This window comes from Tauraco erythrolophus, chromosome 15 (genome assembly GCF_009769465.1).
Source record: "Tauraco erythrolophus isolate bTauEry1 chromosome 15, bTauEry1.pri, whole genome shotgun sequence".
In the NCBI taxonomy this organism is placed as follows: Eukaryota; Metazoa; Chordata; class Aves; order Musophagiformes; family Musophagidae; genus Tauraco; species Tauraco erythrolophus.
The window spans coordinates 571,163-583,566 of NC_141479.1; the positions used below are offsets into that span (position 1 = coordinate 571,163).

At 49.7% G+C, this 12,404-nt stretch overlaps 1 protein-coding gene across 1 annotated transcript; it reads left to right on the forward strand.

Annotated features, from left to right (window-relative positions):
• The first annotated feature begins 492 nt into the window (after positions 1–492).
• Positions 493–10,010, forward strand: CETP (cholesteryl ester transfer protein). The gene is made up of 16 exons (XM_086621033.1): positions 493–701; positions 2,181–2,295; positions 3,082–3,216; positions 3,759–3,829; positions 4,902–4,989; positions 5,120–5,189; positions 5,485–5,545; positions 6,179–6,270; positions 6,556–6,735; positions 7,165–7,215; positions 7,555–7,722; positions 9,046–9,113; positions 9,225–9,267; positions 9,353–9,422; positions 9,753–9,838; positions 9,936–10,010. Exons 1-16 carry the CDS (start codon positions 557–559, stop codon positions 10,008–10,010), a joined length of 1,518 nt encoding a protein of 505 aa, XP_086477159.1. The 5' UTR covers positions 493–556.
• The last annotated feature ends 2,394 nt before the right edge of the window (positions 10,011–12,404 follow it).

Here is a 12,404-nt window from a genome sequence, read left to right on the forward strand (position 1 = left end):
CCAGGGATGTGGGAGATGCGGGTTCACCCAGCAGAAGCAGGGGAGAACCCCTTGCTAGGAGCATGCCCCAGTTTCCCCACAGTGTGCCTAAAATTAGTGGAAGGAGGAGCACTTAATAATGCAGGTACCTTTCAAACAGAGCTTTGCTGGGAAATTGCTTCAGAAATGCAAAATACGGAATATTTCTGTCCGAAGAACAAATGACAAACTGGCTGGATGCAGAGTGTGTGGCTGTTCCCTTGACTTTATCCCCTTCCAATCTCCATCCCCCTCCAGCTTTCTGCACTCATCTTGATGCGTGCATGTCCTGAGTTCAAGCAGTCTTGGCAGGAGAGCCAAGTCCTGCAGCCCAAGCGCCTGCTATGGGAGGAAGGCAGCGTGCGACTTCAGGAGTGTGAAGGAAACTATAGGAAGATTAGGAAATGTGTGATGAGTTTTGATAACTGGAGGAAGCAGGTCATGTCCTGCTTTGGATGAGGTCTGCTTGGAGGTATGAAAGCAGCCTTTGCCACAGTCAAGAATCAGTCGATCTCGGTGCTCTCCGTTCTGGCTGAGGATGCTCTGGGCTGCCAGGATGAGGCTGGGGACCTTTGGAATCTTGCTAGTGCTTGTCCGTGCAGCAGCAGCCTGTGAGTTTGGGCCCGTCCCTTACAGTGTCACGGGGATCGTCTGCAGGATGACCAAGCCCGCGGCGTTGCTGTGTAAGTGCCTGCTGTACGGGGCTGCGTTTCCCTCCTCCCCACCAGAAGTTAGTGACAGATCAGCCAAGCAATGAGGTTTCTTGCTTCCCTGGCTCTTGTGGATGCTCTTTATCTAGTACTGGGTATTAATATCATGGGAGCGTGGGTTAAAGCACCTGAACTGAATAGGCACGACTTCTCAAAGGAGCTAGAAAACAGTCCCCAACCCTTCTCCCTAGCCCAAAGTTTTACTCTGTTCCTGTTGGGGGATGGCGTGATGGAAGAGCTAAAGCAAAAGTATGTTTGATTTCTCACCTCCCTGCAATCTCACCTCTTGGGGTCGGTGGGCGGAAGGGGAGAAACAGGGCTTCTCTGCTGCCGTGGGTTTGTTTGCAAAGGTTTGGGGGCTTTGCGGGGAGGGGAAGAATAATTAGTGCTTCTGCAAAGGGTGGGAACAGCTCTGTCACACTCCCTCCAAGAGCGGCACATGCAGAGGATGTTGAGCCAAACTAAGGAAAAAATCCTGTACAAGCGTGTGCCTAAGGCTGGAATGGGGTGGATAACGTTTGGAAAATGAGTACAGAAATTTGTCTCAGAAGTTTTCCTTTGAGACCCAACAGCCGACTGCAATACAAGCAAGCAGCTACAGAGCAAAGCACTGGGGTGAAGTCAAGAGCTTGTGTGGTGTAAGGAAACTTTCCTTGTTTCTAAGTCTAAGGAATCATTAAAATGCAAGAGAGCTTTCAGTAACTCTGCTGGCAAAAAAATAAGCCCATAGTCCAGATTTTTTACATCATTTTCTGTTAGTTATACAAGCAGTGATCAACCAGGATCAGGTTTCCATTATGTTAGAATGTACGGGCACGAAAGAAGATACATATCTAAACCCAAACAGTGTATAAATCTAAGAAATATTAGTAATTTCATTCTTAGTGTCAGTTGTTCTAAACCAATATTGTCTAAACCAATTGTTCTAAAAACTATATTGGTTCTTTGAATTTTTGTATATAAGATTGTTAAAAGTATTAGTGTTCTGATCAAATAGCTAATGCATTTAAAAAAAAAAAAAAGGTTTTAACTTAGATCAGTTTTTAGACTGATTTTGCCATGTCTTAAGTTTTGTAAAGAAAGTTGTCTCATTGTTGATCCAGTCAAGACACAGCAATGCTTTAGAAAACCTGACTTTTTGTACTGCTTCAACCTTTCCAAAATTGGCCCCTAAGATGCAGGTGAGGTGTGTGGAAGCTGGGCTTGATTCCCCGGGAACAGCACTGCTGGTGACTGTTGAGCCATACACGCTGTGTCCCCAGCTGCCACCAGCTGTTAGGGATTTTGGTTTTTTCCTTAAATTTACTCTGAAGCTAGTTTTAGGACTTCCTTAATCTGATGGAAATGCCTGGGATAAAATCTTCTGTAGCGCTTTAATCCAGGGTGTGGACCTGACTTTGCAGCCAGGAGAGATTGCAGCTCGGTATCTTTGTGCTATTCTTCCACCGACAGTGAACCAGGAAACCGCGCGGGTCATTCAAGCAGCGTTCAGAAACGCCAGGTTCCCAAATATCACTGGGGAAAGGTCCATGCGGCTCCTGGGCAAGGTGGCTTACGGGCTGAGCAAGTGAGTGTCTCTGCCTCTCTGTGCCAAGGGAGGTGCGGGCTGACGGAGGGGAACTGAAACTGTCCTTGCAGGGAGCTTTGATCCAGAAATTCCTGGTGAAAGCAAAGGTCTGGACCACGGCAGACACATTTTCTGATCTACGCCTCGCAGACAATTTGCACATTTAATGTTTAGGCTGCTGATGTATTATTTAAGAGCTTTTCCAACTCGGTGGGCAGACAGTGAGGCAGCATGTAGAGCACATCTCTGACAATGGGGACGGGATGCTCAGCGTTGTGGGCTGGAGCTCCTGGGGCAGTCACCAACAGATGGTGTCCATGGCACGTTGAGCGGCAGCGGGATCCAGCCGGGGCTGTCGGAGTCACCCCTGCCAGCAGGATGCCACTTGGCCGCGCTCTGTGCCAAACAAGGCTGGGTTTCACTGTTACTAACTTTTATCCGGGGACAACAAACGCAGCGGTGCAAACGCAGGATGGATTTCCCGCTGTGACCGCAGCTGACACAGAGCACTGCAGTGACACAGAGCTGTTCCTGCAGCGCGTTGCTCCGTGTTTCCCGGTTAAAGCAATCCCCCGCCCCATATCCGAACATCGCGGGAGAGGAGCAGTGCACCGAGCCCCAGCACAAGCACCGCTGCCCTCGTGCGTGGCCCCTGTGATTTGTAAAAGCTCCCGAAGTTGGCGCAGGCCCCTTAGAGACCCCACGTCCTCGGGAGCAAACGTGTCTTCCCTGGGCACAGAAAACAGCCCTGGGGTCGGGGACAAACTGGGTGTCTGTTGTTTCTAGCATCCAGGTCAACGACTTGTCCATAGAGCAGAGCGAGGTGGAGCTGAAGGAGAACGATGCCATCCACATTGCCATTAAAAACGTGACAGCCTTCTTCAAAGGGACGCTGACCTACGGCTATGCCGGGGCCTGGTTGTAAGTACCCGGGGGCTGGCTGCTGCCGAGCACCATGGCCCCCACTCCTGCTGCTGCCCACGGGCAGGACTGGCCCACGGCATGCGTGGATGCCGAGGGGCTGTGCTTCTCTGGCTCTCTAGCAATGACAGCGCTGCTTTCTACCTGAGCGAGGCAGGATTTTATATGCCAGCAGTGCCCCATCACTCTTGTCTTCTTGCTTTGTGCCTTTCTGGCCTCGCCGTCACCCCTCGTGTGGAGACACAAGATGGCCCAAGCGGACAAGTTGTCTTCGTTGCTCTATGAACTTTGACTGGGGGGGGAAAAAGGTGCTTAATGGTCCCATTCTCCTCAGCGCTGCCAAGATGGTGCTTTGCAATGATTTAAAATGATTTAAATAAATGAGTATTTGAGATGGGCTGCTGCGTGCCAGGGTCTTGCACAGCACAGTGCAAGGACCGATACGAGAGGTGGTGCAAAGCTCCCTCCAACAGCTAATGTGTGCTCAGGAAGGCGCTGCTTCCAGCATGGGTTGCTAAATCTCCTCTCTTCTATCGTTACAGCTTGCAGCTTTTTCATTCGGTTAATTTTGAAATCGAGTCTTCCATTGACCTCCAGCTAAACATTAAGCTGAGTAAGTAACAGCTGAGGACCGCCAGCTGCACAGGGTCTTGTCTGAGCGCTTCCTCTCCAGCAGCAGAATGGGACGGGCAGGGGGCAGTGAGCCCCAGCTGGTCCTGCTCACCTCTGGGGGTATCAGACAGCCTCCAGAGGCTGGAAGTGGGTCTCTGCCACCCTACGCACACAGGGTAGGAGACAACGTGGCCCTCAAAGACCTCAGAGTTTTAACACACCAAGCAGAGGAAGCTGGTTCAAATAATTTCAGCAAAGTAATGCTGATGCACAGCAGCAGCAATTGAAGGAACGGTCTGGCCATCTGGATTCTCATCAGCATCAGCTTTTCATCTCCTGCTGTTCAGGATGACTTGAAAAAACACATGGTGATGTTACAAAAGAGTGAGCCAAATGAGAGCTTTTGTGCAGGAGGTTTGAACGTCCTTATACTCCACTTTTTCAGCTGTCTCCAGGTCAGGCCCAAGCTGTGCTCTGGGAAACACAGCTTCTTCCTTGGGAAGGTCAACAGACTTAGACTAGAAAGGGACAGAGGCAAACTACACTCCCCCATCTGCCACAGGGGACAAGAGAGATGTCGGTCATCACATGTGCCTCAAAATACATTTTCCTGGTAAGCTTCCAGGAGGAGAGCAGGATGAAGCTCTCAACGACAGTATAATGCAATTTCCAAGCTTTTTGCAACACGACTAAACTCCCTCCCTGCTCTGATTTCTGGGTTGCACATACTGCCCAGGTTCTCCTGGCTGATGTTAGGAGACAACCGAGTCCCTGATGATAGGAGCTAGCGAAGCAGGCAGGTATCCAAAGGAAGCATGAAGAAGGGTGTCCGGTAGACTAGCTCGGCTGTAGTTGTGAGCAGAAACCCTCCATCCACGTGCAAGGTGGCCCCATCTGACTTTGCAGGGTCCTGAGTCTCTTGGAAACATCCCCAGGGAGGTGTAGGGAACTGTGGCTGCCCCTCTGCAGTGATGCCTTGCTTCAGGTCTGCAGTGTCTGCAAAGTGCACGTGTCCTCCTTGGTTTAGTAGCAAATTAGCTACTTTTTTTCCTTTTTTCTTTCTTCCCATGCAGTGTGTCAGAAGGACCAAGTGGCTGCCGATGCCTCAGACTGCTACCTGACTTTCCACAAACTGACGCTTCACCTCCAAGGAGACAAGGAGTGAGTGTCTCCCCCTTCAAAACTGGGCTTCACTTGCCCAGCTGCTGGTCCCTCCGTGCTTCAGCGTGAGCATCACCCACCACCACGGGGATGGCTGGGTGGTTCTGACTGCGCTCCCTGTCTCACGCAGGCCAGGCTGGCTGAAGCAGCTCTTCACGGATTTCATCTCCTTCACTTTGAAGCTGGTTCTCAAGAGCGAGGTAAGGTCCGCCACTGCCTGCGGACGGAGGAAAGGTTGGTTTGTACGCTACACGCTCCTCTGCTCACGTATGCCCCGAGATAATAGCAAAACACACTTAGTGCTTGCAAAAATAAGACAAGGAGAATCCACAAAACCCTCAGCTTGGATAAGGCGGGAGGTTGCGCTGACACTGGGATCTCTGATGGTGCTGGACTCTGACCAATAGCCCCCAAGTCTCTCCATGAGGCCCAGCTCCACTTCACAACCCAAAGTTCTCCCCCCACCTTCAGTTTTTCTCTCATTTCCTCTTGCAGGTGTGCAATGAAATAAACTCTCTTGCCCAGATGCTGGCAAATTTTATACATGATTTAGCAGGTAAATATCCTTTCTTTTTTTATATGCAACTTCTGACACTTGAGCCCCAGCAAGGCAGCAGCCACATCATCAAAAATGTCTTTTGAAAACATGTATGGGATGCCTGGCCCTCAGACAACAGCAAAACAAACCTTAGCAAGGTTATGCTTTGAATTTTCTGCGTCATGTTGGTTTTTAAGAGTGATTGCACTGGTTGAAAGACATTTTTCAGTCCATAGGGAATTTCTCCTTCATTATGTAAGGACCAGAGGTGTAGGATAGCTGCAGAAGGGCTGACGTTAGCTAGAATAGGAGCATGCATTGGAGTACTGGGGCTGAGATACTACAGCATCTGTATCTGCCTGCTGAAGACGTTCACATGGTTCCCAGTCCCAAATATCAGGACTCAGGAAAGGAGGAATGTAAGGAGCAGAAAGGAGCAGAATGTAAAACTGAGAGTAATTATCCGTATTTCCCAGTGGAGAAACTGAGTCAGTGAGCAGTAGCAGGACCAGCAGTGGGACCCCCCAGTCCCATCTCTGTGTCCTTTTATAACTCCCAGTCACCTTCTGCAGCAAGTCCTAATAGCGACCGTCGCGAGCTTTGCCTAAGGTCGTATTCCTGGTGTGAGGTTTTTGTGCTTTCTTCCTGCAGCGAATTTTGTCCAGGATGAGGATATCAGACTTGATATCTCCCTTGCATCAGTTCCTCTAATAAAAGCAAATTACCTAGAATCACATCACAAGGTAAAGTAACCCGGGCTGCTCGGAGACCAAAGTTTTTCTGGCGATGACGTTGGCTGGAGGGCTGGGAGAGGCCGGTCCCTCGCTGCCGTGCGGTGCTGCTGCGCTGCAGCCAAAGGTAAGTGTGCAGTGTGCCCTGATGCCAGCCCTGCACCCGGCCGAGCAGCCTTCTCCCTGCTGAGTCCAGCCAGCCAGGCCTTTCGCCCTGCAATGAAAACGCAGGTACTGGCATTTTGTCCCGTCTCCGTGCTGCTCGTCGCGGCCAACACGCTCGCTTTCCTTTCAAAGGGCCTTGTCCTCTACGAGAACTACTCCAACGTCTTCAGTGACTCGGTTTTCTCCCCGTCGCTGCTGACTGAGTCCCGAATGCTCTACTTCTGGCTGTCCGAGCACATCCTCAACTCTCTGGCTTCAGCAGCGTTCTTAGATGAGCGCCTGGTGTCGACCATCAGAGGGGAGAAGCTGCAGGTGACTATTTCAGGGGTGGTTCCCTCCTTAACTCATGCATCGTGTTTTGGGGAGAGAGTAAAAAATTCTCTAAATACTGTTTTTCGGGGAGAGCTACTTTCTGTAGAAGACAGATATCTATAGTCAGTCACTCCACTCAATCCTGGTCAGAAATTGGTACCTTCTTAGCAAGGATGTGCTACCAGGGAGTGTTATCCCTTAGAGCCGTAACACCAGCTGATAGAAAACTTGTCATCCGAGTTGTAAAGTGAAGTGATTTTCTGTGGGAGCACCAAGGTAGAAAGGGGGTGAGCTCCAGAGGAACGCAGCCATGTCTCTGAACTGACCATGAGCCACACACCAGCCCTCTGGCCCATCCAACCTGCATCAGGGCTAACCATAACCTTGTCTTTCATTTTTCTACAACTTGTTTCTGGTTTGCTTCTGAAGGCGCTGTTTGAAATGGAAGACACGGAAGCGCAGCGGAAGGCAGTGCAGACGGTAAATTTTGGTCCTATTCAGAGCATTTTATGTCAAGTGAGGAACTTTTCAAATGGATTCTGTAGCATCTTGTGTCCTTCCCTTGACAACTTGAGTCTTGGGTGGGCTTGATGGGGAAAACCAGGGTCTGATGGAGAAACTGTGGTGCTTTGAGAGGAGGATTTCTCCACTCTCCATGCTGGCACAGCTTCCCTGAAACCGGGCTGTGTTACTGGGCTTGTGTGAACTGGAGGAGGAATCGGGGACTACAGAAGGGATACAGCTGTGTGGCAAGTTGGGATGAAACTGGGATGTGGTATGGAAAAATCCTGACTCTTCTGTTGCTCCTTACTTGACCAGATTTTTCAAGGCGCTTCCTATAACGACTCTGTGGCCAAGGTGTGGAGTCTCGCCCAGCCCCAAATCGCTGTTCAGCCTGAAGGGACAGTGGTGAAGTCCTTGGTAGCAGTGGAGGTCAGCATCTTTCCCGTGGGAGAAGAGCCCCTGATGGTTCTGTACATGGAGAAGGTCAGTTCTTGCTTCTCCTGACTGTGAAGACCTTGGGACAGGCTCTGTCCTGAGTCTGGACCACTCCTTGTGCTCAGGGGCAGTAATGGTAGGGAGCCCTTTGGAAAGGAGGTGGTGGCAAAACCGCGGGAGGTGGAGAAGGCATATCAGTTCCTTTTAACATTTTCATCTCTTCCCTTAACATCTGAGGCTGGGAATGGCGATAGTGACTGTCTTGGCTCAACACCTCCTCTATTAGGCCAGCCCACCACTGGTGGTCAAGCACTGGAAAGCTCTGATGAGCCCCCAGTAACTCATACTGGACACAGTGAAACTCCTTTAGCTGAGGTATTTCAGGAGAAAAGGAAGGCACCATGGGCATGTATTTATTTTGAAATCTCCTCATTCCCAAATGCTAGCTCTGGCCCCCGCTTAGAGGACAGTTGTCTCTAAAATGAAGATACAGCTCTGAAGAATGCGAAGCTCAAAATACAACCTTTTCCTCTATGTATGCCTGTATGAAAGAAAGTTCCTGCTTACACCGTGTTTTACCCCAAACTGCTTTATACTGAATCTAAGGAGGCAGAAAAAAGGAATTCCAACAGCCTTGCTGTCATGGGTAGCATCACAAGAAAGCACTATGTTTGTCCGGCCTTGTAATTATGGGCTGGTACGAACACTAAACACTGCACAAAAGCAAATACCTGCCTGAGGGTAGACCAGATTCTTTAATTTAAAGGATTAAACTGTAATCAAGAATAATTCCCTCCTGCCCTCTGCAAGTATCCCACGTTAGCAGGGTGTTACTGTGAAATATGCACGACTGGTTTTTGTGCTCCAGGTGGTATCTTGAAACAAATTTTTGGTAGGACCACAGAAGCACTGAAGTGGTCCCTAAAATGATGTGATGTGATGCTCTCAGGATGCAATCTGCTCCTGGCCTGCCAGATCCCTGGTTGTGACCTGCAACGGAATCACAAAGTGTTCCATTTAACAAACGTCTGCATACAAGCAAAAGTGAGAAAACGAGCCTAAATGGCCAGAATTCAAAGATTGCTTTATTTTTTAATTTGGTTATAGATGAAAACACCATGGTAAGACTACTTGTGGTAGGCCTGGTACCCTGGGGATGGCCCCTCTACATCCAGTCTGACGATCTTTCATGTTAGGGGGGTTGGACTAGATGACTTTTACAGGTCCCTTCCAACCCAAACTATTCTATCGTTCCATGTTGAGACGGATGGTCCTCTGAGTTACAGAAAGCAAACCAGAATTTCCAAATGCAACTCCCTGCTAGAAGGCAATATGAGCTACATCTCAACTCTGCCGTTCATCTCTGTGCAGGAAATCACCGTCACTATCCAAGCTGCCTATGCAGAAAAGAAGCTCATTTTGCACCCTTTGGACTCCAGGTCGGTACTGTGGTCGTTGTGGCTTTCATTGCCTCTTTTAGCCCGTGCCTGAGAGCGGAACAAAAAGAGGATCTCAGTGACTTTTTTTCCCCCCTCTTTCCTTCCCTTCAGGATAGAGTTTAAAGTCTTTAAATGCACGGCTGATCCAAGTGAGGTAAGTCCTAGGAAAGTATCCTCTAGGCCATCTGTAGCTAAATGATTTCTTTAAAACCTTTTTGTATGAATTTTCTGGCTTTCAGAATGACCCGTCCATAAGAAACTTCCTGCAGACAATGATCTCCGTTGTTGGGATCCCAGAAGTGATTTCAAGTGAGTTTTCCCCTTGGGGAAGTGCCAACGTATTCTGTAAGGTGTCTAACATGAGATCTCCTAAACCTAAGCACTGAAAAAATACATCAATGACCCTGACGGCTGGTCAGGGGAGGGAAACACACTACTGATGCAAATTTCTGCTGGATTCACTTGGGGAATGGGGAACCCTTTGTAAATGGCTGAGACAAAGGAAAAGTGAGTTTTCTGTCAGGCGGAAATACAGGGTACAATTAGCCTTTGGCAACAGGCAGAGAAGGTCCCAGTACATGATGAGCAGCAAGCCAAGATGCCTGTACACTTAACTCGATGAGTTTACTGATTCTGTAGGGATTGAACCAACTTTGACGTCACTGATGAACAGCAAAGGGCTTAATCTATTTGAGATCAAAAATCCTGAGATCATCACAAGAAAGGTAAGCAGAGTTCAGACATACCTGACTCTCAAAGCCCTTCTTGGGAGTGTGGCATCAACTAATACGATACTTTTCTTTTTTTCTCCTCCCTTTTCAGGGATACGTAATTGTACAGCTTGACTTCAGCTTCCCGAATCATTTGCTTCTTGATTTCCTTGAGAAAAGGTTATAGAATCAATCTCTTCATAAAGAAGTGTAGGAACTCGTGTACAAACAGGAAGATTGTTTGTGAACCAATTAAAAGATGAGCTGATTTAAATCAGCTTTGGTTGACTTCTCTTTCCTTTTCCTGAGAAACGCTCCAGTTTCTTTGCAATTGTACTTCCATGGAGCCTTTCCTCTACAAAGACCTGGAAGCCCACCTCTAAGCACTTTTTGAGGACCCACTTTTTGAGGATCTTTAAAGAACTTGTGCGCTTAGGGGTAAGGGTTGGACTCGAGGTACTCATGGGCTCTGGGGTGGCACTCATGGGACGCAGCAGAAATGGGCTTTGCCCACCTTTTGGCATTTCTGTTGTTACATTTTGGAAATGCAGCATCTTTTGTGCTGATCCTGGGTTTTTGTTTCTAGCATGAGTCAGGAGGATCCTCATTTTGACAGACTTTAGCAACTCAAATGACATGACCAAACTCCAAGTAAGCTCAGAACCAGTTACGCTAAAAGACTTGAGTATGGCTGAAGAAAGTAAATGGGATGTGAAATAACAGTGCAGTACAAGAATGGAGCGATCTTGTGCCCTGGGCGCTTTCTTTACAGAGTCTGTAGACTCTGTGTAGAGCTCTAGGCAAATTGTTATGCCCAAGTTGTTGAGAAATCGGGAGCAAACTTGAGAAAAGCAATAAAAATAAGGAAGCCAAAGAGATTATAGGAGAAAGTGTCAGTGTGCAGTCAAACAGCAAGCTCCTTTTTCTTCCTACTACAACATAACAATTCTATCTGAAGTGGCTGGGTTATTTTCTGGTACCAATTCACGCTTCCCTTCTTTTAATTTTTCTTTTCACTCGGATGAGATATCAGGCGACAAATCTTAAACCCATAACAGTGATCACATCATTAACAAAGGCAGAGGGTGATGCTCTCCTCCCACGTGAAGCGATATTAAAGTTGGGGCTTCCACAAAGAGCCCTGCAAGGCTGCTGTAGCAGGACGGACCCAGCTTCTCAGGCTCCCTGGGCATGGCGGTTGCTCTCCCTGCATTGCCATGGATGTCTTCCTCGGGGAAGGAGCCAGGCCTCTCTGACCTGCTCCTCTCCCACCCCCAATGCCAGAGGACACTAGGGGCAATGGCTTTAAACTGAAAGAGGGGAGATTCAGACTAGATCTAAGGAAGAAATTTTTCCCTCTGAGGGTGGTGAGGCGCACTGGCACAGGTTGCCCAGAGAAGCTGTGGCTGCCCCATCCCTGGAAGTGTTCAAGGTCAGGTTGAATGAGGCTTTGAGCAACCTGGTGGAAGGTGTCCCTGCCCATGGCAGGGGGAGTGGAACTAGATGACCGTGAAGGTCCCTTTCAACACAAACCATTCGATGATTCTATGACACTAAGCTTCCCCCAGCACCTCCCTGCCCCACGCAGCTGCTGGGTTTAACATCTCTTCAGTGACTATGGTGCCAAGGCTGATGGAGGAGAAGTCTTCATGGGCTGCTCTGCAGCTGCCAAGGAAGGTCTATCTTACTGGTCCTCAACCAGCCATGCCCAGGACACAGCAGGAGCCAAGTGGCATAGATGATGGGACACTCTGGTGTGGCCAATGGTGGCCTTGAAGAAGCTCTGGTCTGGTGGGCAAGATTACACCTTCCTTCCCACCTTGCTCCCATCACTGCCTCCATCGGCTATTTTGGGACCTGCTAACGGCTTGTCCCTGTTCCCTCCTGCTCTAAAAGCCACCAATGCTGAGGTGATGTTCTCCCTCCCTGCGTGGCAATATCTACTGAAGCCCACGGGAACTGGTTTCTGTCATGTCAGGGCCCTCTGCTCCTCCTGCATGCCATCCCCCTAGAGCGACGAGCACTAATAAATAAGAAATGGCGTTAAAAAAATAAATGCCTTTTTCCTGACTTTTTCTTCCCCTGCTGAGGGGAAGATGTCTGGATCCGCAGAGAGCCCTGTGGGGCTGCAGCACCCCCCACAAAATGGCGGCCAACACCCCGCGGGGTGCCGAGGGGCGCCGCGCTTCGCCGCGAGCCCCTCCGCAAAATGGCGGCGGCGCTCCCTTTCCCGCCGGGCGCGCAGGGGGGAGCGCGCTCCTCACAGAAGGCGGCCGCGCCCCCACGTGCTTTCCCGGTAAAGCCATTTCGCCTCAGAGCCGCTTTCGCTTTCGGTTTCGAGGCGGCCGCCGCTACCGAGCGGGCGGGTGCCTGAGCGCCGCGGGCGGGCGGGCCCCGGCGGGGTCCGCCTCCTGCCGCCCGGGGCCGTCGGGGCTGCAGTTGGGGGTTTTTAGTCACGGAACCGGTAGTTTGGCCAGGAATGAGTTTTCTCGGATTTCTGTCCGGAGATGTGGGTGATGCCGGACCTGATTATTTTCTTTTTCTGGCAAACTCACTTTGAAACAGCGCTGCGTGCCGTCCG